This window comes from Diospyros lotus, chromosome 2 (genome assembly GCF_014633365.1).
Source record: "Diospyros lotus cultivar Yz01 chromosome 2, ASM1463336v1, whole genome shotgun sequence".
Taxonomy (NCBI): domain Eukaryota; kingdom Viridiplantae; phylum Streptophyta; class Magnoliopsida; order Ericales; family Ebenaceae; genus Diospyros; species Diospyros lotus.
Genome location: NC_068339.1, coordinates 7,635,722 through 7,659,125, shown reverse-complemented (window position 1 = coordinate 7,659,125; position 23,404 = coordinate 7,635,722). Strand labels below are relative to the sequence as shown.

The window sequence follows — 23,404 nt, the reverse complement described above, 5'->3', positions numbered from 1 at the left end:
CCCTCATCTGGTTAATAAATTGGTCCGTGATTCTCTGGATGTAGAATTCAGAATTCAGGCTTTGGTCTGGAGCTGCTCAAGGGGGGGGAAGGTTAGCTCAAAGCAGAAGAAACAATGGAATGCTGCCTTGGTTTAGGCAAAGTGTGTGTTCGTTGATACGCAACAATGTTTCTGTTTTAGCACAACTGCGATTTTCAATTTTGATGAAGCATAGAGGAGGACTGACTTGAGTACAATGACAACATTATCTTGACTTCTGACAACCTAAGAGTCGAGTCTCTTGCTTTTCTTTTTTAATACAAAAAAAACAAAATATCACTTTTAATACTTTAACTCCTTTTTTTTGAATGCACGAGTGTCCAAATTAACATTTCCCTTAATTTTATGCCCAATACAAACCAACCACCGGTTTGTGAAGAATAACAAGAAACATTTCTTCACGGTCACCTGCAAGACAAAGTGTCTAAAAAAATCCCAATTTGCTAATTAATCTAATATTTGGATTTGTGTGATATCTGATCAAAATTCAAGAAAAAAACGAATACTATTTGGGTAAATAAACCACTAAACTCACACTTATTTGACATCTGAGTTTTGAGAAGCCAATTCTTTCGAAGTATTATTTTCAACTGTTGTCGTAAATTTCTCTTCTTTTTTTCTCCTCACTTTTAATCAAGCATTATTCATATATACACTTTATACGTGTCCCATACATACTATAGGTTTTAGGTTCTGATGCATGAAAACTCTCAGGCGATGCTGTTTTGCCGTTCTCAAAATATTTCCCGTACTAAAATGGCAAGAAACACCAAAATTTCTCCGTCCCATGGTACCTTTAGAGAGTCTCTTAACTGAAATTTTTACCCGAATGCTCTACTTCCCTTTCAATTTGCAAAAACCTAAAAGCGAAACGTCCCCCCGCCGCCGCCGTCTTCCTACCTTCTTCTGGATCTCGTCAGCCGTCCGCCGTTGTCCTTCCATCTTCTCGTTCTCGTCTGTCGTTCTTTCGTTCCATCGGCCGGCGTCATCTTTCAACCGAGCATCTGAGGTTCCGTCCAGCTTCGACCGCGAAGAGCCGCGACTGCAACTCTTGGCTCTTCGAACAGCGACCGGCGACCATCGGTCTTCTCTCTTTGTATGTATTTATTTAAGTTCTGTGATGTATTATAGACATTATCCGTATGTATTTATTTCTGTTCTGTGAATTATCATGTATGTATATATTTTATGTGAATGTATGTATATATAGTTTTGACTGTTAATGTATGTGAAGATGGCATGAGACCATGGGGAAATAGAATGATGAGGTGGAGTAAATTTTATTATTTATTTTTAATTAGTAAGTATGGTTTAGATAGAATTTATTTTTGTTGTTTAAATGCATGATGAAATTTATATTTATTTTTTAAAATAATTATTTTTTATATTAAAAATTATATTTATAAAAAAAATTCATATTTTTGTTATTTACGTATTTTTATTTTTTACTTCTTATTTTTGTTTCCGTTTTCTATTTTTTTGTTTTTGTGTAACCTAAGTTATAGAGAATTTGAACTGAAAATTGCATTTTCTATATGAAAAATGCCGTCCGGCTCTTAGCGTGGATTTCTACATTGACTGGCTCTTGTATTGTATAAATCCGGATCCGGGCAGACGAGATATAGAAACAAAGGAAGATACCAGATCAGTTAATGGGAAAGGGAAGAATGTTTGGGTAGCGTGTGTGGTGCACACCAGGTGTTTGTGGATATACTTCTGAGAGAAGTTCATGTGGGAACACTTCAATAGGCGTAGCACGTAGTCAGGAGAGGATTCACAAGCCTGCTGCTAAATTGATGTGTTGTGTTTCTAATATGTGGATGCAAGAATTATTGTAGTCACAACTATGATCATATTGGCAAGGGCGATATCATGCATTTTGGGAATTCAAACTGAAGTATTAAAACAGGTCCTGTGTTGATGATATTCAGTGATCGAAAACAAAAGAACAAAAATGTCTGTGATTATTTATTGATTTTTATACTTTGCGGAGGTGTTTCCGAAGTTTCTCATTATTTATTTTATTCTCGTGGCCCTGTTGGCCTCCTACTAAAAGCTTGTGCGACAAGAATTTGCAATTATCTATTATCTCATTTTATTCACTAATAAGGCTCATATATGCTATTCCGTAATTGCTTAGTTGAGATCATATTCATTTTCTTTGAATGATTTAATTGCTGAATCAGGGTGGATGCAATCATCTGACTGATCGTTTTGTTGGTCTAGATTATTGCACCCACCAGCTAAATTGATCTTGTTGATGGTCTGTTTATATTTTCCAACAAGAGGCACTAGTCTTGTACTTGCCTTTAGTAACCACAAAAAATGTTGAGGCCATTCGTTACAAAGGGAACTCTGAGACACAACACCTTTCGCCTTCTACAATTCAATCCATGGGTGAGTCGTTCTACTATCCTGTTCTATTTCTATTTTTTGTCTTCTTTTTCTTTCCTTTTGTTCATATGAGTTTTCTTTAACAGAGGGGGTTGCATAGTAGAAATAAGAAGGCAATGGAGCTCATAGCCAAAGGATGGAGTGCCTTGAAGGAAGTCGATAGGGTCATTGACTATGCAGAACTTAATGACAAGCGTCTCATCCCTCTTCTCAGGGTAAAATTAATTAGACATGAAAACCTCCTTAACCATTCTAGCTATGGCTTTACAATTTTGGTATATGAAATTATAATCTCTATTTTGTGTTTCAATCTCATATGGTTGATGTTCAATCACCCTTGTCAAGTTGTTTGGCACCCAGGAGATGTCAATCATAAAAATTTCACATGCTCCCATTCTCCATTTTACAGACAAGCCATGCACGTACATGCACTCTGAAGTCTGAAGTGCCTATATGGTTTATAGCTCATTGATTTCAGTATGTTACTTGTGGTGTAACATATATTTATATATTTCATTTTAAGTAATTAGTATGAGTGAAATTACTCTTTTTTTAGGAGAATGCAGCATAGGGTTGATGTTCAGTATTGATTTTTGTTAATTTTCTTAATCTCATTTTGTTTGAATCTGGTCAGTCAATTTTGGAATTGTTAGATTAAGAAAAGGCTTATCTTTATTTAGTTGACAAGTTTTATAGTATTTGTTTGTGGACCATTCAATTTAATCATAATTATGGTCTAGCATTTGGATTTGAAATTTGCAACTCTTATATCCTAAAAGTAATTGGCAAGTCAATTGAGAGGAAACTTAAAACCATCTTATGATGATAAGCAATGGATTTTCAAGCGAGTTTCCTAAGCTTTATTAAATCTTCATTATTTTGGTTATACAATGAGCAGTTGATGTGTTGTTCAGCTCCTTTCAATAATTTGATTCATTCCAACTTTCTGCTTTTTCAAGTGTAGTTCAATCTATTGCAGACTTTTAACCACACTGGAAACTTATTCTTAAGATTTTTTAATTAATTGTTCTGGTTTGCTTGCAGACAGCTAAGGAGAACTTTGAGTTGGCTTTGGAGGCTGACAACTCAAACACACATGCTAGATATTGGTTGTCCAAATTGCATCTTAAATACCATGTTCCAGGGGCAAGTAAAGCAATGTAAGGAACTTGTTACTTTTAAATATGATAATCTTGCAATCCAATTGACATTGTTAATGTTAATTCTAACTGTCCCTAGCCTGCAAACAAAGATCACTAATCACTGGAAATGCAGAAGGAACCTCTCTCTCTCTCATATTATATTACCACAGTGCTTGTACTTCCAACTTGTACTTTCAACTTTTGACATGATGTATTATGTCTTCCGTGGAACACCTTGTTTATTTGTTACCAGTGAATTTTCGTCCATATGCACTTAATTGACAAAATTATCTTCATTATGATAGAGGGGCTGCTCTGTTAGTGGAAGCTGCAGATATGGGTGATCCAGATGCACAATATGAACTGGCTTGCCAGCTGAGAGTTGAGGTTAGGCCTCCATTCACAATATGTACCTAACACATTCCAAGCATTCAAATCTTTCAATTTAGGTCAAACACTTCGATTTTCAACACCATCACCGCCCCCACCCAAATGCACATGCACACACGCAAAGAATGCTGTTCCTCTGAGCTGCATCTGGTGTGTCTAGTACTTCTGTTATTGTGTTTCACAGTTTCACTGTTGCTGATATCAAGTACCAGACCTCGTCTTTTTTCTCTTGACATTTATCTGAGATCAACACACCTGTTGATATCATGAGTGCTATATGAGATGATTGGAGAGCTAGAATCCATGTAGCCCCACTGAGTGGGATTAAGGCTTGTTATGATGACCATCATGAATGCTAAATGACATGAAAACCAGATGTTCTTTGGGCCTTATATGTTGAAAGTCAGGAGTCATAGGACCTGTGTTTTAAAATGAGACTAAAAATGTGTATTATTTATTCATGTGTTAGGTATATATACTACTCTAGAAGGTACAACTTAGGAAAGCTAATAAGCTAATAACTATGTACAAGGCTAACCATGTACAACATAATAAAGCTAACACTCCCCTCAAGAAGGCACATATACATCATATGTGGCTAGTTTGGTACAAATGTAGTCAAACTGTGGACCTTGGTAATGGCTTTGTAAGAAGATCGGCTAATTGGTCATTAGATCCAACAAATGAGGTACTAATTTCTCCATAAATTAACTTCAGTTTCTCAAAGTGACAATCTCTCTTTGTGTGTTTAGTTCACTCATGAAAAACTAGATTAGAGACAATATGAGGGGTTGCTTGATTATCACAAATAAGTTGCATAGGCCCTGAATCTCCAAATCTCAACTCCTTAAGAAGTTATTGAGCCAAACCAATCTCACATGTGGTGATACTCTACTTTTGCGCTAGATCTAGCCACAACATTTTGCTTCTTACTTTTCCAAAACTCTAAATTACTTCTAACCAAGGCATAATAGCTCAAGGTAGAGTGCTTATATGTGGGACAACCAACCCAATGTGCACTTGTATATCCCACAACCTCTTAGTGCCCTTTGTTTTCAAACAAGCAGCCTTTACTGGGAGCACTCTTAGTGTACCTCAAGATAAGCACTAAAGCATGCCAGTGGCTATCCCAAGAAGTGTTCAAGAACTGATTCACCACACTAATAGAAAAAGAGATGTTGGGTCATGTAATGGTGAGATAATTAAGCTTTCCAACCAATCTCCTATATTGCCCAAGATCCTCCAATGGCTCCCCCTTTCTTGGTACAAACTTAACACTTGGATCTATATGAGTATCTACAAGCCGAAATCAAGCATACCAGTCTCTTCCAAAATATCTAGGGCATACTTCCATTGAGAAATGCACACACTATATATAGATTGAGCTATCTCAATGCAAAGAAAATACTTTAACTTACCCAAATCCTTAGTCTTAAAATGAGAGTGCAAGTGAGTCTCCAATTGCCCAATAATAACCTCATCATCACCTGTAATAATGATATCATCTACATACACCACCAAGAGTATAACTCCACCAGTGGAACGACAATAAAACATAGAATGATCAACTTTATTTGTAGTGATAACAAAGGATTGAATGACAGAATTGAAGCAACCAAACCAACACTGGGGAGATTGCTTTAGACCATATCAGGATTTTCGCAGGTGACATACCAATCTAGACTCCCCTTGAGCAACAAACCAAGTGGTTGCTTCATATAGACCTCCTCCTAAAGGTTGCCATGAAGAAATGCATTCTTGATATTTAGTTAATAAAGGGGCCACTGCTAAATAACTATTATACCAAGAAAGGCATGAACAAAAACAATCTTGGCCATGGGGCAAAATGTATCAACATAATCAATGCCAAAAATCTAAGTATAGCCCTTTGCAACCAATTAGACTTTCAGACGATCAACAGTGGCACCCAAACCAACCTTGACAATAAACACCCACTGACAAACAATAGTAGACTTTCCTGGAGGGAGGGGAACAAGCTCTGATGTCGCTTTAGTCAGCAAGGTAGACATCTCCTCCTCCATAGTAGTGCACCACCCAGGGTGAGAGAGAGAGCCTTTGCATCAGTCTTAGGAATAGAAACAGAAGAAAGGACAGAGACAAAAGTAGAATATTAAACAATGTTAACTCACAAAAGTATAAATGGGATGAGGATTACGAGTGAAATGTGTACCATGGAAAATCGGAGCATGGACATAATATCAAAGCAATTCTCATAGACACGAAATAACGGGATTAACTCAACATTAATGGATTGCCACAACAATGTAACCAACTATGCATCCACGCGATCCCGTACAATCTTATCAGACTCAACGATGTCAAAGAGCTTCATAGTCAGATGATCACTCACACAGTGTCCTCGAAACCACATGTGAACAAAGGCTGACCATGATAAATAGTTCTTGTCATTCAATTTGTCAGTGGTAATGGTAGGAATACCAGAAAATGACGACACAGTCACAGGAACATTCGTAGGTAAAGATGAACTCACACTCCAGTATTTGATGCAGACGATGCCATTTATCACAAACTAAAGCGAGAACAATAACCAATCAAAAACAAGCCTAAACCAAATTTGAAAGAAAATCAATTTGAGACCATGACTAGCTGAGGCAAATTTGAAGGTCCCAGATGGAGAAGAAGGGATGAAAAGAAGGTCATAGGTTGCAGAATTGAAATCGCAGATTTGAAGATCACAGGTCTAGTTGCTAGGTAGCCAAATAATAGGAACATAAGGTTGTTAGACAAGTCGTTGACGAAGGCCGTCAGAGATTCGGTTGTTGGTAATACTATAAAGCTAACAACCTAAAAATAAATAGGTATCTCAAGTAGGGGCAATTACGAGCTAAAAAGTTGGAGCATGAAGCCTATTTTGCAGAAATGAGGTTGTTTGGAATTTTGACATAGATGTGGATAGACTATTGTTCTCTCAACAATTCTTCAACTTTTTGCTTTTCCCTTTCATGGTGAATGACTTCTAAAAGAATTCACCGAATTCTTACATTTACAACACATATTTACAATCATATTTAAGGTGATTCTTGTCACCTTCATAAGGAAACTATCAATCTATCCTTTAAGGAAACTAACTATTACAGAAACGTAAACAATTGGGAAACTAACTAAGTAAACAACTGACTGTACATTCTATATCTACATTAGGAAACATAATCTTCTGCATTCCTTGGTGAGCTAATTAGTCGAGTAAGCCTTTTATTTCCTTTATTCCAACACTCCCCCTTAAGTTGGTGAGTGAATATCCTCCATTCCTAGCTTGCCAGTAATCTCTTCAAACCTAGAAATGGATAATCCTTTGGTTAGAACATCAGCTAATTGGTTCTCTGATGTCACATGAGGGATAGTAACTAGTCCACTGTCAATTTTCTCTTTGATGAAATATATGTCCACTTCTACATGGTTCATTCGATCATGTTGTATTGGATTGTGTGTTATACTGATAGCTGATTTGTTATCACAATATAGATTCATCGATCCACTTTCAATCCTCACATCCTTTAGAATTATTCTAATCCACAAAAGCTCACAAACACTTAGAGCCATAACACGAAATTCTGCTTCTGCACTGGACCTAACTACCACATTTTGCTTCTTGCTTGTCCAAAGTAACCAAATTTCCTCCTATAAAAGTGCAGTAGCTTGTAGTTGACCTCCTATATGTGAGAGATCATTCATAGTTAGCATCGGTGAATCCCTCTACCATCAAATTTCTTCATTTTTTGAACAAAAGTCCTTTTCCTGGAGTGGCCTTTAAGTACCTGAGGATTATCTTAACTGCTTGTGGATGCTCTTCCTTAGGATCATGCATGATTTGACTAACTACTCCCACAGCATAAGCAATGTTGGGTCTAGTGTGTGAGAGACCTCTGGTAGTGCGCTTTATCAATGATTATTCCCTCCTTGTTATCTTGGCTCATTCTATGATTTGGATCTATAGGTGTGCCCACTGGTTTGCAGCCAAGGGTACTTGTTTCCTTGAGCAGGTCAAGAATATACTTTTGTTGGCTTATAAATATCGCTTGTCTTGAATATGCTACTTCAATTCCAAGGAAGTATTTCAATTTCCCTAGCTCTTTCATTTCAAATTCTCGAGCCAATTGTGTTTTCAACCTCAGTTTTTCTTCTTCATCACTCCCAGTAACTATAATATCATCTACATATACTAATAGGATTGTAATCTTGTCTTTACCTGAGTGTTTCACAAATAAAGTGTGGTCACCATGACTTTGCTTATACCCAAACTGCATCATAGCCTTAGTGAATCTCTCAAACCAAGCTTACGGAGATTGTTTTAGCCTATACAAGGCTTTCTTTAGGCTGCACACCTTGTCAGGACCATATTTGCCATCAAAACCTGGTGGTGGCTCCATGTACACCTCTTCTTCTAAGTCTCCATGGAGGAATGCATTTTTTACATCATATTGTTGAATTTCCCAGCCAAAATGAACTGCTAGAGATAATAGGATTCTCATCGTGTTCATTTTTGCCACCAGTGCAAAAGTCTCTTGGTAATCCACCCCCATAGGTTTGTGTGTAGCCCTTTGCAACAAGCCTTGCGTTGTACCGTTTAATAGTCCCATCTGCCTTAAATTTAATAGTGTAGACCCATTTGCAGCCCACTGCTTTCTTTTCCTTAGGACGCACCACCATCTCCCATGTTTCATTTTTCTCCAAAGCTCTCATTTCCTCCTCCATGGCATATGTCCAGTTCCTGTCTCTTAAAGCATCATATACTATTTTGGGTATTTGGATTGAGTTCAAGGTGGAGAGAAAGCTTTTGTGTTGGGAGGATAGTCTATGAGAGGAGATGAAATGGGCTATTAGATGTTAGGTACACTTTCGTTTCCCTTTTCTCTAAGCAATGGGAAGATAGAGATCACAATTTGAGTTAGCATCACAAACAGTAGTGCTGTCAGTTTCAGAATTGAACAAGTTCAAAGTGTTTGCATTACCTAGACTTGGAGTTGATTCTTGGACTTGCTTGAGTGGTTGTGAGGGTTGTACTTTTCTTGGATACTGCTTCAGTGTCTTCAAAAGGTTTATGGATTTGCACCTGTTCATGGACATTGGCAATGTTAGTGGCAGGTTCAGGAACATTGGTAGTGTCATTGGCAGGTTCAATGGCATTGACATGGTCAAGAACATTTGCAGTGTCATTGACATCTTGAATGATGGCAGTGCCACCTACTGTAATGTCCTTTGGGGCAATGATATCTGTTATTTCTACAACTTGGTCCATTGTTTCAGGAATGATAACACTGGGAAAGGGTTGAGATGATAATGATTTATCAGAAAGGTTTGCATTTAGGTCATTTAGTTCGAGGAAAGGAATGGAACCTGAGCACAGATCTTCGTTTCTAGATTTCTCCCCCTGAAGATGGGTGTGAGGAGTTCTGTAGAAAGGTTTGGACTCATGAAATGTGACATTAAGAGAGACATAAGTGCGTCGATTAAAAGGATCATAACATTTGTAACCCTTTTTGGTAGAATTATAACCAACAAAGATGCACCTCTTTTCCCTAGGGTTCAATTTATATCGATGAGTTTTGTGAATATGCACGAAAGCAACACAACCAAAGACTTTTGGGGACAAATTTCTGGTAGACACGAGGTTTGGAAAATGGTTGGATAGGGTATGGATGGGACTATGATTGGCTAGGACTTTAGAAGGAAGATGATTTATGAGATAAGTAGCTATTAGAACTGCTTCCCCCCATAGGAATTTGGGAGCATTGGACTAAAAAACAAGTGCACGTGCGACTTCTAAGAGATGATGGTTTTTCCGTTCTGCCACCACATTTTGTCGTGGGGTTTCAACATAGGAAGATTCATGCACAATACCCTCCTTGATAAAAAAGGAAGTGAGAGTTTGATTGAAATAATCTTGGGTATTATCTGAGCAAAACCTTCTTATTCTTGCTCCAAATTGAGTAAAAATCATTTTTTGAAATTGAGAAAGCTGTGAACTAACTTCAGATTTGTCTTTTATTAAAAACAAACAAGTAGTCCTAGTGCAGTTATGAATAAAAATAACAAACCACTTAGCCCCATGAATATCAGAAATCTTGGCAAGCCCCCAAATATTAGAATGTATCAAAGAAAAACGCTGACTGCATTTCATTGAATTAATAAGGAAGGAAGTATGACAGTGTTCAGCAAATTGACACCCTTCACATTGAAAATCTGACATAATTAGACTGTTAAATAATAATGGAAACGTATGTTTTAAGAGAGGGAAAGTTGGATGACCAAGACGAAGATGATGTGCCCAAATCATTTGTTTATTAGTTGTGGCTACAAGGGCTTGGGAGAAAGGAGACTGGTTTCTCTTTATTTGACCATTGTTAAGATCCTCAAGGTAGTACAACCCATCACACTTTCTAGCAAATCCAATCATCTTCCCGAGACTTGATCCTGAAACACACAATGAGAGTCAAAGAATGTTAGTTTGCAATGAAGTTCTTTAGTAATTTTTTGGATAGAGATAAGGAGATAAGGTTAGTTGAAAGGTGAGGGATATGAAGGACATTTGTAAGAGATATGGAAGGGGTAACATGTAGACTTCCTTGTCTAGCAATGTCAGTAGGAGAGCCATAAGTGATAGTAATTTTTTGGCTTCCTTGGGTTGGTTTATGTGAATCAGAAAGAGAGATATCATAAGTCATATGATCAGTAGCCCTAGAATCTACAACCCATCTACCTATTTTAGTATGTGATGCTTTAAAAGAATTAGTCATAAGACACATACCACTTTTGGCAAGAGAACAAGAACCTGTAGATTTGTCAAGAGATTCAAGGAGGCGTCTTAATTTTTCTGTATCTTCTTTGTTGAATTCTGTAGATTCCTCCTTGTCTAGCTGTGTAGTGTCAATTAGTGACTGCTCCTTGCTAGCCACATTAGTTTGGTTGCTTCCTTAGCTCTTGAATCCTCTTGTCTGTGCCAAAACATGGGCCTTTCCATGAATTTTAAAGCAGTTTTCACGAGTGGGGCAAGGTTTGTTGCAATAGGTGCACCATAGTTCATCTTTACTAGACTATTTTCTTGCTTCTACTGGCCTCCAATTAGTGTTTCCTTTATTCCCTCCTTCACCCAGTCGACGAGTTACCATTGTTGTAGCCTCTTGTATATGAGGTTCCAACATAACCCCTCATCGACTCTCTTAAAGCATAACCCCTCGGGTTTCAGTGACGTGTGAACTTGTTCTGACGAGCTCGGCCTTGGCCTATTGGGCTTCAGAAGATTGGGTCGGCCCGCTGGGTCGAGCTTAGACCATAAGAAGCGGTCCAAGAAATACCCATAACAGGAACCTTACCAAGGATTTGAACTCTGATCTTATCATACTTAGAATTCAATCCTGTAAGAAACTCAAATACTCAATCATTTTCCAGCAACCCTTGAACCACTTGAATATCATGGATGCATTCTAGTTTCAAATCTCAATTGTGGTCTATTTCAAGCCAATGACCAGTCATCTGACTGTAATATTCGATGATAGACATGGCCCCTTGTTTGGTAGAACTTACTTGATTTTTTAGCTCGTAGATAAATGTTGCATCCTTCTTCTTGGAGTAAGTCTGCTACAGATTCTCCCATATTTCCTTTGCAATGGTAAGAAACATCAAATTTTTACTAATCTCTAGTTTTATGGAATTCCATAACCAGGACATAATTACTGAATCTTCTTCATCCCATGCCCTGAATCCTCAAAATGTTTCTTTTGGACTGGGGTTGGTAAGACAACCTCTCTTTCCTATTCCTTTGAGAAAAGTCCGAACCACTTGACTCCATTACTGGTAGTTGGTTCCATCAAGCTGGTATAGAGGATTTATATTCTGGAAATTGCTTCTAGTTATGCTGCATTGATAGTTGTAGGTGCAGCCAATATCTCACTCATAGCAGTTGGGATAGAATCTTGAGAAGTAGTTGACATATTGTGATGAAAAAAATGTAGAATGATAAGGAAAGGTTGCAATGAAGGCAGAACAACAAGGTGGCAATGAAGGCCAGAGAGACAAAGGAGGTTGGAAACGAGAAAAAGCAATAAAGGCCGGAAAAGATGCCTTAGAAAGATGGCTCTGATACCATGAAAGAATTCACCGAATTCTTACATTTACAGCACATATTTACAATCATATTTAAGGTGAGTCTTGTCACCTTCATAAGGAAACTATCAATCTATCCTTTAAGGAAACTAACTATTACAGAAACATAAACAATTAGGAAACTAACTAATTAAACAACTAATTGTACATTCTATATCTACATTAGGAAACGTAATCTTCTGCATTCCTTGGTGAGCCAATTAGCTGAGTAAGCCTTTTATTTCCTTTATTCCAACAACTTCTTTCACCATAACTCCCTGCTCCAAGGCTTTCTTCCATGCCCAATTTGAGTTATTGATTTTAAGCTTTATAGTTAAAGGATTATGAGTAATAATAATCATTTAATTTGACACCTAAGAAGTTGGATTATGGCCTCATTGACCTCCTAGTCTGTTGTGAAATCTCAGGTACCATTACAAAGCTGCTGCCTTGTTACTTCTCAATTTATGAAGCTTGGACCCTCCAAAATGTGTCATATCCATATCCAGCATTCGTACTGATACAATAAATATGACTGGGGTCCATAAGTTTACTAATAGAGTCATTAGTTTTTATGTGATTGGGAGTCTTTGAATGGTAAGGTTGATTCTTTGTGACCAGAAGGTTATGGGTTTGAGTTGTGGATACAACCTCTTTGGAAAAAAAGGGAAGGCTACATACAAATATGATCCTCACAATGAAAGAAGCTTCGTGCACTAGGGAGTCTTTGATTTTAATGTGTTTTACTTTTGTTAGGACTTTAATATGTTCTGTTATGACTTTATAGAATTTATATGATAATGGAGATATCATACAGGATTAATTTTAAAAGGGTTTTAGGTGTTTTGAGGAGTATCATCAAGCCTATAAACATGGCTTACTCATGCATTCCTAAATTATGCTTCTCTGCATATGTAGTTTCTCTGTATATGCTTTCATGCTGTATTCTGAAACTTCTCTTTCTTCTTGACTGTAATCCTTCTGGTTCCTTTTGTCTTCTCTTCAAACTCTTCCCTGATTCTGTCTATATTTCCTCTTCATCTTCCATCTCTCTCAAATTTTCTGCACAAAATTCTCTGTTACTTATACTGTTCTTTTTTCTTTCTATCCTCTTGTTACTGCCGCAGCAGCTGCTGGTTCTGATTTCAGATATATCCTATTCTCCTGATCCTTTGCTTCTCTTTCATCATATTTCACTGTTTTCTAGCTGTTTCTTATTTTGTATTCAAGTGTGTACCTTTCAGAACTACATCACATAGAATCTCTGTTTGACTTTTTGGAGATGTCAGAATATGGGTTAGACCCACCATGTGGTATGTGCAGTAGGTGATAACTTCATTGATATTTAGTCTAGTTGAAAGTTGTGAATACTTATTTTTTTGTATTGTTTATGAATACTGAGTGTTATTGGTGTTTTTAAATTACAATAATGTCTTAAGTTATGATCTTTTAGTTTTAATTTATCTATTTCTTAAGTTGAATCAGTGTTGTATGATTTTTTGATTTGTGGATATTATTTTATAGTAACTAATATATATATATATATATGCATTTTCCATAACCCAACACTTTCCATGTCCTCCTTTGTCCAAGTCACCATATATGTGTTTGTCTGTTATCCAAACATCTAATTCCTCTGCTTGTTAGTTATCAATTCCTGTCATTTTTTACAACTATTTTAGATGTATAACCAGTGCAAATGTCATCTAATTTGGTGTGAAATATTCTCATTGCCTATTTACTTTACTTGTTCCCATGGCATTTTCCAACTCTCTCCCTCTTTCTCTCATGCCTAATGATCTTACCTCTCTCTTACTCAAATATATCATCTTACACCTTCAATAATACTTAATACTATTTTTGGTTGGGCTTCTTGTAATCTTCATTTGCTCCTGACTCCTGAGAGCACGGTAAAAGATGGATTTTTTTTTTTTTTTTTTGGTCAATAAACGATCTTGTTTTCAAGGTGCTGCTCTAACACTTTTAGCTTATTTTGAAATGTTAGCATTTAGTTATGTTTAGGTCTTTTGATACCTCTATCTACTTGTTGGATTGTTTGAAGCTTTGGCATTTGCTAGGATTCCGTTACTTCCTTTCGATCATGGGCAGTGAAGTTCCTTGTCTGCAGTAAATTGATATATTGTTTTATGTGTAGCCCAGATTATGATAGTATACATGCTTAACTTGCTTATGTTGGTTGTTGGAACCATCTAGAATTTTCTGCATTCCCCCAGGGAATTGAAGTAACTGGCAGGATAAAAAATTTATTTTTAGTTGGTAATAATAAGCTTCTTTTGTTTTTCTTTTCTTTTTTTTGGAGGGGGTTGCAAAAGTGAAGGAGCTATGTGGTTCACATGCTTCTGTGGGTCTGCTCATTGTTTGTCTCCGTGTCTTTCTAAAAATGGAAACATATTTATTGTCTTAATCAATTTTTTTTATCATGTTTCTCATTTCTCTTTCTTGGTATTTCTGTAGAATGAATATGTTCATTCAGATCAGCAAGCTTTTTATTATCTGGAGAAGGCTGTTGATCAGGTATTAGGCCATACTTCTGTGAAGAATGCTTTCTAGATGCATATTAAGCCTCATAAGATATTTCTATGTTGTAGTTGCATCCAGGATCTCTTTACCTTCTAGGAGCTGTGTATTTGACTGGTGATTGTGTGAAGCAAGATATTGCATCAGCACTGTGGTGTTTTCACAGAGCATCAGAGAAGGTAATAGAATTCATCTTTTTGCTCAATGGCATCAAAACAATTACATAAGAATTAACCTATTTGTATGGATGGAAGTAAGTGTAGATAAGCAAATTGTTTTTTTTTTCTTGCAATGATAAAACAATGAATAGAGATAACTGGAGGTTTAGAATTCATGTACCTGACCCTACTCAGTGGGGTTAAGGCTTATGATTATTGTTGTTGTAAACCAATTATTTTTTGTATGTTGTTATTAACAAAGATGATCTCTATAATATTGCTCTGAACTTCTGAACTCCTTAAGATGGAATACTTGGCTGCAAGAAACCTCTTAAGTTGATGGCCTAAGCCTGTGTATTGAGCATTTAACTATTGAAAATAATGGGAAGTTTTTCTTCGGTGTACTAAGTTACTATATGAGTTAAATCAGACCTTTTTTTTTGAGAAAAGTCAATTCAGGCTTATGAGCCATCTAGAAGAGCATCCTGTTTAACTTGTAACTTTAATATGACTGATACTTCTCAAAGTCTATATCAATTAATTAATGAAATCTAAGAAAGCTGTATAAAGACTGATCTTTTACTCAATTTGGTGTTTTATGGTTTGCCCTACTTATAACTTGGCTATCAATTTGTATGCTGTCCATTTAAATTTCATTTGGCGTTTGAAGTTTGTCCTTTTTCTAATTTTCATGACTATGGATTTGGATGCCTCTATAAAGCCATTTATAGAATCCTTAGGAACTTTACCTGTGTTGGAATTCTGAAGTATAAGCATATATTTCTGGCTTCCAACAGGAAATATCTTTCTTAAGGTTTTATTGTTTTCAACTTAGGACTCAACAACACTTGAATCAAAGTTGACATAGAGATTTATGGACCACTAAGGAAGGAGGAGATGTGGGTTGTTTTACCTGTCCCAGTTATGCTTACTGTGAGCTTCTTGTGATGCTGTGTTTCTTACTTACCAAAAAAAGATGTAGTGTATCTTTCAAATGAACTCTCACATCCCCCTTCCAGGTGGTATACTACTTAAATAGCTCTAATGGCATAAATAAATATGCATGCTTACTCTGTCTGATCTCCAGAAGAAATAAGGAAGCCCTGAATTACAACATAGAGGGAACTTTTATCAGTTGTCCTTGACCCTGTAAACTGATATCTACATATTACTAGCGTCCACTTGCATCTCATGCTAGTTTTGTCACTTTCAAAAGAGTCCATGCAATTCTTCTATTTGAAATTGCGTGGAAAGCTATAGTGCATAGCACTTTTGTTTATGAAATTACAATGCAGCTACAGTATTGTATGTATAATTGGTAATGCTCTCTTCAAATCCTCTGCATACAAGCGCCCGTTATATAAGCAGGAGCTAGAACAAAATATACAAGTATCTATGTAACAGGCAAAGAGCACCTGCTTAAAAACACAATCAACTGTCCCTATGCCTAGAATTCACAATTTGGGTTCCACCATGTTTAGAGCATATATGGATGTGGCAATTCAGTATGCAAATCATGGATGAAGTTTTATCATCTTTAAACAGTCTCATTTTATTCTATTGGCATATGTAGGGACACGCTGGTGCAGCTATAGCATATGGTTCACTTCTTCTACGAGGTTAGCTCTTCCCACCTTTATATGCATGTCTAGTTTGAATAGTTCTGGTAGATGGTTGACCATACTTACTTTCTTTCATCCCAATTTTCCTCTTCATTGATGGTTGTGGATATACTTGCACTGCATAAAAGGATGCATAATAGTAGAATCTGCATAATCTTTTGTAGGATCTACTTAAGCGATTTTTAGCATATACACGTGATAATTTTCTGAAACTTGACGAGAATGATAAGCAATGGAAAATCTCTACGCACCATTATTTCCTGATAAATATCAGAACTTTTACATTCATTTAAACATGATAAGTCTTATGGCTACTCGTTATGGGCAAGTACCCTGATTATGTTGATTCTGCTTTCATTTTTGTTCCCCTCGCACGTCTTCATCTTCCTGATCGTTCTTGACCATGAGTGTAACGCCCACTATTTTGTCCTTTTTCTTTCCCTTATGGTGGCATGCTGGTTTGTCTCAGGCGTCCAGGTCCCCGAATCTCTCACAAAATTTAATTCAAAGAGAAGTTCTGCTACCCGAAAAACTGTGAGGGACGGGGCCAGTGTTGGGGATCCAGTGGAGATGGCAAGGGAAAAATTTGAAATTGCTGCAAGAGCGGGATGTGATCTTGGATTCAAATGGTTGCAAAGACTTGAAGAGGAAGAGAAGCTGGTCCAGGCTGGAACTACTGCTTAATTATGGGCACCTGTAGTTAAGTGCTTATTTTGTAGAAACATTTTTGAAGTTGGCAAATTGAGTTACGAGGAACCTTTTGCTACATGAACGTATATGAGTTTGTTGGCTTAAGATTGATGGGATCCACACTGGGTTGCTCTCTCTCCCTATTCATTGTGGGCAGCTTGGAGCTTACAATCCAATGCTAAAACAATTACTGTTGGATGGTACTGCCTGCTATATATGCTTAATAATAATGGAATTGAATGGAATGTATTGCTTCTTGTTTGGGAGAAATGAGGTAAAAGTAATATAAAAATGTCTTTCTTATTTACCAGATGTTAAAAATGGATAGAATGGAAAGATATCAAATAGTTGTGATTATTATATCTTCTTTTAATAGAAAAACTATGATCAATTAAGTTAAGGATAAATTTGAATTTTTAAAATTTATTATTTATTATTAGAATTAATGTCGATCCCCTATTTGATTGACTTAATGTATTTTTTTTTTTTTTTGTGCTAGTTTTAGTTTTCAAAATTTTTTAAAATCATAGATCTTTTGACACATCTTTTAGTTTTTGGACATCGTTCGACTTTTTTGTGTTCAATTTCGTTTTTCTTTAAGAAAAATATTGTTTGATTGTAATTTCATTTTCAATTTTTTGTTTTTCTTTTTAAAATTTTGTAACTAAAAAAATTATCATGAAATTTTAAAAATAAAAACAAAATTGCAATCAAACGAGCATATTGGACAATTTTGTATTTTCTCAGCTAATTTTTGTGTTTTTTTTTCTATTTTATTATCCTACCATTGCCATTGTTGATGATTTTTTTTACCCTTTTTTTTTAGTCACCAACAATAATTCTAGAGTTATCAAAAATTGTTAACTTTAGTTGTATGTAGATTACAAATACTAGCAACTAGGTAAGAAGATTTTCTACCAACATTAGGTTGCTAGCAAGGAGGAGAGAGATTAAAAATAAAAAAATATATATATATAAAAAAATTAAAAATAAAAACAGACAGCAAATAAGTTTAAGAAATGAAAACAAAAATACTCTTTAAAAAAAATGATGTTTTCATATTTTATTTTTTTTACCACACTCATCACGTATTATCAAAGATAATTAATAAAATCTTCTAACATATTAAAAAATTCTTTAATTTCTCACCCAATTCGATAACTTTGTTCAAATATGTTAATTTTTTTTCATCTTAATAACTAAACACAAAAAATTACAGACAAAAACTGACAGTTAAAATAAAAAAAATTAAAAATTCTATGAAATGAATTTAAACATTTTAATTTGTTCCATCTTCTAATTTGGAAAGATAAAAAAGGTTTGGAGGAAAGGGAAAAAAAGGGTAAAAATTGGGAGCGTTGCTGAGAAAATGAGGAATCTTTTTCTTAAAAACAAAACAATATAAATATGGAAACAACATATCTCCCAGCTTTTCTACTCTATTCTCGTTTGATAATGCTCCTGTAGTATAAATACAGAAGCAATCTATATCCATTTAAGAGGGCGAGAGCAAGAGAGAGATAGAGAGAGAGAGGGAGATTGAGTTGAATTAGGGTTAGGGCTTTGGCGGAGCTCAGCTTCGGCTTGAGAGCAATGGAAGAAATAACAGATGGAGTCAACAACATCAACATCAACATCGGAGGCGCCGCCGGCGATTCCAATAAGAAGAATCGCATTCAGGTCTCCAACACCAAGAAACCCTTGTTCTTCTACGTCAATCTCGCCAAGGTGAACCTACCTACTCCCTCTTCCAGATCTCCTTTCTCTCTCTCCGAGCCTCTATCTATGTTTCTTCCCCCTGCCCGGGGGTAAATGCATGTGTGCTTTTTTTTTTTTTTTTAATTCGATTTTAGCTATCCCGGATCTGAGATTCAACGGAGAATTCCGTTGTGCACGCATTTAGACTATGTTTGGAACTACGATTTTTAAATGGGAAGGAGAACAAGAAAGACAAAGAACAACAAAATGCATGCATATAAGATATGTATATTTTCGTTTCATTCCACAAATCGTAGCTCCAAATGATGCATTATGGTGTATACTTGTATATTGTGTTGACAGTAACAGTTCCTTATTCTTATTGAGATTGTGGAATTGCATATGCAGAGGTATATGCAGCAGCACAACGAGGTGGAGCTGTCGGCGCTTGGCATGGGTATTGTCTTTCATCATATCTACAATGTTCATCTGTATCAGTATATATTATAGAGTGCATAGTTTGTGTATTGTATCCAGATTTTTGCATATTAAACGCATTTACTCATTTTTTACTTGCGTGATAGTTTATTTAAGTTTGTAGATATTCTATTTAGATCTATATGCATGTATGTGGGGGTATATATACACACATGCATATATATCATGACGTGGGCATATTTTTCTTTTACGCCCATTTCTTAGTGTTAATGAGTTACCACATTTCAGTGTGTTTCCTAGTATTTATTGATAGCTTTTGTTGGCTTTTCTCATTCTGAAATCCAACTATTTGCTTTTGGCTTGCATGGATTCTTTGAAATTAGGGAGATAACGGATTATTGATTGTTATCTTACAGTCCATTTGGTATTAAATAGTGCTAGGTAAAAGTTAAGGATGGGATAAAATAGTGATGTAACTAAATAATACTGCCCCTCATTTGGTAAATAAGGTATTACCTGATATTATAACTATCCCATCTTTGGTTTGTCAAATTGTGAATGAGGTATTGTTGGTCATTATTTGCTAAATGACCAATTTGCGCATTTACCCTAGGATACAAACCAACAGCAAATTTGTTAAATTGGTCTGATTTTCTTGTGAAATCTCTCTTTGATTATTTCTTTTTCATTTTTCCTGTTGTTCAGCACCAGAGAACCCACCCAATCTTCAATTCTGAAGAAGCAACAACACCCAATGCTCAATTTTGAAACATTCAAAATCTTCAAATTTGTAATTTTCTTTATGTTTGTGTATGGTGTCCTCTGGTTTTATCACCTTTACAAATCTTCATATACTTGGAAAGGAAAATAGATGATAAACAAGAGTTTTTCCTTTCTCTTGATAATTCAGTTAATTAATTATTTGAACCTGTGTGATTTAAGCAACTTATGTCTGCTATGTCTGTCTTCCTCTGCAAGTGCATCATTTTATATTGGTGGAGCCAAATAATGAAATACTGAAATTGGTGCATGTTTTTGAAGATAGAAAAATAAAGAAAAAAGAATTGAGTAATATATGTGACCCTTGTCACACCTTCTTAACTACCTAAACTGCAATTTTTCTATTAGAAATTAGATGCAGCATTTTATATTTTTCGAATGCCTGGTCTCTATCAGGAACTGGTAGTTAAGTTAGTTTTTATTTCCCTAATAAAATGTGATCATGTGGTTCTCTAGTTTGTCTTCTCCCCCTTCTTTCGACTAAATATTGTATCTGTGTTGATTGTCCTTCAGTCTCTGGCATGCATGGCTGTATTATTGTTGATGAGAAAACTAATGATGCAATTTCTGATTTCTGAGTTATTGTATCTCTTCCAGTCTACCCCAATTAAGTTGATTTTTTGTATGCTAGTATGACCTGCTGTATTGTTATCTAAATACCCATCTTCTTGTTTGTTCTTCTATGTAATATACAATTAAGAACTAAATATTTAATTTAATTGTTTGTTTTCCCCCTAACCTTCTGCATAAGTAGTTGTGTTTTGTTGCAGTTTATGGATGTACTTAAAGCTCCAATCTAAATTCTGTATGCAAGTTGATATTTTTTCTCTTGTATATTAGGGCGTTTGTGGTGGGAAAATACCTCAGCAGAGTTCATCCCTCTTGTGGTGTTTTCATTTTTTTACTTTTGTTTTTGTGTTTGGTATTTTTCCTATTCATTGACCTATTTTACTCATTTTGTGGAGTATTGTTCATACAATTCGAGATCAAAAGTTCAAGGTTGTTAAGATTTTCTGAGTGACAAAGCAGTTTCTGGTAGAGAGCTCCAGAGGTTTCTGAGCATATTAATAGGGCATAGTTATCAAAAGTAATATTGGTCACTGCAAGGGAATCAGCGACTTTTTTTGTTAATACCAACTTGCCATGTGATCTTATCAAAACATTGTCGAGTTTCTCATCACCCCTTATTAGTGATGATGCATACATCTTTCATTTGATATAACGTAATCCATTGAGACTCTTTCTTGGGGAATCTCTTGCGTAAAAGGTCCTACCACCTCCAATGGAATTGTTTCGTTATTGCTGTGTTAATTTTATTTTAGTTTTGTGCTTGTTCTTTGCAAGTTATATTATAAATAGAGAGAGTTGTGTTCTTTCCATTGGCAGTAAATCTTACTTGATTCTCTCTGCAGCTATTGCTACAGTTGTAAGTGTTGCAGAAATTCTGAAAAATAACGGATTGGCTGTTGAGAAGAGTAAGATCCTTTATCTTGTTTGTCAAGGAAATGCATATATTCTGCCCATAACTTGTATTGTAAGCAAATATTTATAAAAAAAATAATGATAATAACTTATGAGAAAACCATGCCATTCGGTCATTTTATTATCAAATGTTGATTCTAGTGAAAATTGGTGGTTTACGTTATGCAGAAATCATGACGTCCACTGTTGAAATGAAGGATGAAGCAAGAGGGCGACCCGTCCAAAAAGCTAAAGTAAGTTTAGATCAGTCAAATCAATCATAGGCAAGAGATGTGACATTCTCCATACCCTTTCTTTGCATGTCCTACCATGTTTACGAATGTCAATAGTTTCTATCAGATGTGCACTGTTATTTTGTCTGATTTGTGTTGGCCCATGCATCTGCTTTCTGCTAGACTTGTTTAGTGATAGACAACGCTTGTCTCTATGGAGTTATTTTCTTTCCTTGCTTTCAGCATACCGCTTTTTTCTAGTGGTTTTGCTTGTTAATCTGCTTGTGTTTCTTTGCACGAGCATGCGCTGCTATTCAGTGTTATTGTGGTAAATGAAATGTTTAATCTAACCTTGGTCTGTTGATGATACCGCGTGGTTCACAGATTGAGATAGTACTCGGGAAAACAGAGAAGTTTGATGAATTAATGGCAGCTGCTTTGGAGGAGAGAGATCGTGGAGAAGGTGAAGAGCAGAGCTAAAGGGAAGGGGATCTGATGTAGCTCTTAGTTTTGCCGTCATGGGGGTGTAATACTATAAAGAACCTAATGTAGCTTGTAGCCTTTTATGTGGTCCAGAGTATGTTTTGGCAACTGTGGAAGTTTTTCCTAGGAACCCAACTCTATCTGCTTAATTCAAATTCAAATTCAAATTTATTTTCATTTTTTTTTCCCTAAAAGCTAGTTGTTTGTTAAATGGGTATGGTTTGATGATGTTCCAGGATGACAAGCTAATTATTTTGGCTTTAGTATCTGGTGTGGTGCGCGTACTCCTACATTGCAGCAATTCGGTTGCCATTCTAGAACTCTGCTGCAGATTTTGGCTAGAGCGGCTGGTGGCTGGTGGACGCTGGACGCAATACAGAAAAGGAGTGCTGAATTTGTTATGTGATAAGAAAATCAGGTAATAAAGGAAGCTCATTTTAACTAGCTGGATGGTCTAGTTTTGTGATATATAATAATCACGAGTTGCTTGATGAAATTGTGCCTAAAAGGAAGCATTTGAATCATGTTTTCCTTTTTCAATTTTCTGAGCGTGTGTTTGCCTGGTTAAAAGAGAGCCGAATTGTTTTCACAATTTGGTCTCTCGTTGTAGTAGCACCTACTTATAAATTGAGAAACTAGTGTTTGGTCTTTGGTCCAAAAATTAACTTGTTTTTTGTATTAAGCATGGTTTGGCTTGGAGCTCTGAATCAGCTGAACCGGGCTAATTGAACCTGATCAAGGTTTTTTTTTTTTCTGAAAAAAAATGTCTTTTATTTTTAGATGTTAGAAAATATAATAATAACTTGAGATATTTGAAAGAAGGTAGATGTTTATTATTTGAATGTCATATATCATTTTGTTAATGTATAGAGTTTTTGATCTGTATTTGATCATGAGTTTAATTTTGCTTTTATTATAAATTTATGTTAAATAATTGTAGAATAATTCATGTTATAATATTTGTAAATTATTAAGTCCGGGTAATAAATTTTATTTTTAAATTTTAATTTAATCAATGTGCATTTATTTTATTTTATAAAAATAAATCCCAATTCAAGCAAAGTTGATTCAGAACAGATCTAACCATTGTACAGCAAATACCTGCGATTTCAGTTTAATACCCCAACTGTTTGAAATTGGGTCCAACGTGTGCTGGGATTTCTTTATCTTTGCATAAGCCCAAAATATGAAAAAAAAAAAAAAAAAAAAAAAGGGAT

The 23,404-nt window shown here is 35.7% G+C and overlaps 2 protein-coding genes across 4 annotated transcripts; both read left to right on the top strand.

The window, feature by feature from the left end:
- Positions 1–191: 191 nt before the first annotated feature.
- On the top strand, positions 192–17,351 carry LOC127794241 (uncharacterized). Of its 2 annotated transcripts, none has more exons than XM_052325184.1 (9): positions 192–1,135; positions 2,266–2,436; positions 2,520–2,648; positions 3,478–3,593; positions 3,881–3,962; positions 14,562–14,621; positions 14,696–14,803; positions 16,356–16,401; positions 16,874–17,351. In XM_052325184.1, exons 2-9 carry the CDS (start codon positions 2,365–2,367, stop codon positions 17,086–17,088), a joined length of 828 nt encoding a protein of 275 aa, XP_052181144.1. In that variant the 5' UTR covers positions 192–1,135; positions 2,266–2,364; the 3' UTR covers positions 17,089–17,351. The 2 variants fall into 2 exon arrangements, with proteins under 2 accessions (XP_052181144.1, XP_052181145.1); XM_052325185.1 differs by lacking the exon at positions 192–1,135 and adding an exon at positions 1,532–1,948.
- Positions 17,352–18,559: 1,208 nt separating this feature from the next.
- Positions 18,560–23,078, top strand: LOC127795898 (uncharacterized protein At2g34160-like). 2 transcript variants are annotated; one of them, XR_008021887.1, is made up of 6 exons: positions 18,560–18,822; positions 19,201–19,249; positions 21,423–21,485; positions 21,661–21,725; positions 22,089–22,281; positions 22,424–23,078. XR_008021887.1 is itself a non-coding variant. In XM_052327870.1 (5 exons), the coding sequence occupies exons 1-5, from the start codon at positions 18,688–18,690 to the stop codon at positions 22,182–22,184; spliced, it is 408 nt and encodes a 135-aa protein (XP_052183830.1). In that variant the 5' UTR covers positions 18,560–18,687; the 3' UTR covers positions 22,185–22,364. The 2 variants fall into 2 exon arrangements, 1 of the variants encoding a protein (XP_052183830.1); XM_052327870.1 differs by lacking the exon at positions 22,424–23,078 and having other exon boundaries at positions 22,089–22,364.
- Positions 23,079–23,404: the final 326 nt, after the last annotated feature.

What these genes read in the sequence shown, in the direction of transcription:
- LOC127794241 (XM_052325184.1), top strand. Translation starts at nt 2,365, where the DNA reads ATGTTGAGGCCATTCGTTACAAAGGGAACTCTGAGACACAACACCTTT. An exon ending in GTCTCATCCCTCTTCTCAGG is followed by an intron (nt 2,649 to 3,477) that starts GTAAAATTAATT and finishes GTTTGCTTGCAG; the next exon opens with ACAGCTAAGGAGAACTTTGA. An exon ending in TGGAGAAGGCTGTTGATCAG is followed by an intron (nt 14,622 to 14,695) that starts GTATTAGGCCAT and finishes TCTATGTTGTAG; the next exon opens with TTGCATCCAGGATCTCTTTA.
- LOC127795898 (XM_052327870.1), top strand. Translation starts at nt 18,688, where the DNA reads ATGGAAGAAATAACAGATGGAGTCAACAACATCAACATCAACATCGGA. An exon ending in TCTACGTCAATCTCGCCAAG is followed by an intron (nt 18,823 to 19,200) that starts GTGAACCTACCT and finishes TTGCATATGCAG; the next exon opens with AGGTATATGCAGCAGCACAA. An exon ending in GACCCGTCCAAAAAGCTAAA is followed by an intron (nt 21,726 to 22,088) that starts GTAAGTTTAGAT and finishes CGTGGTTCACAG; the next exon opens with ATTGAGATAGTACTCGGGAA.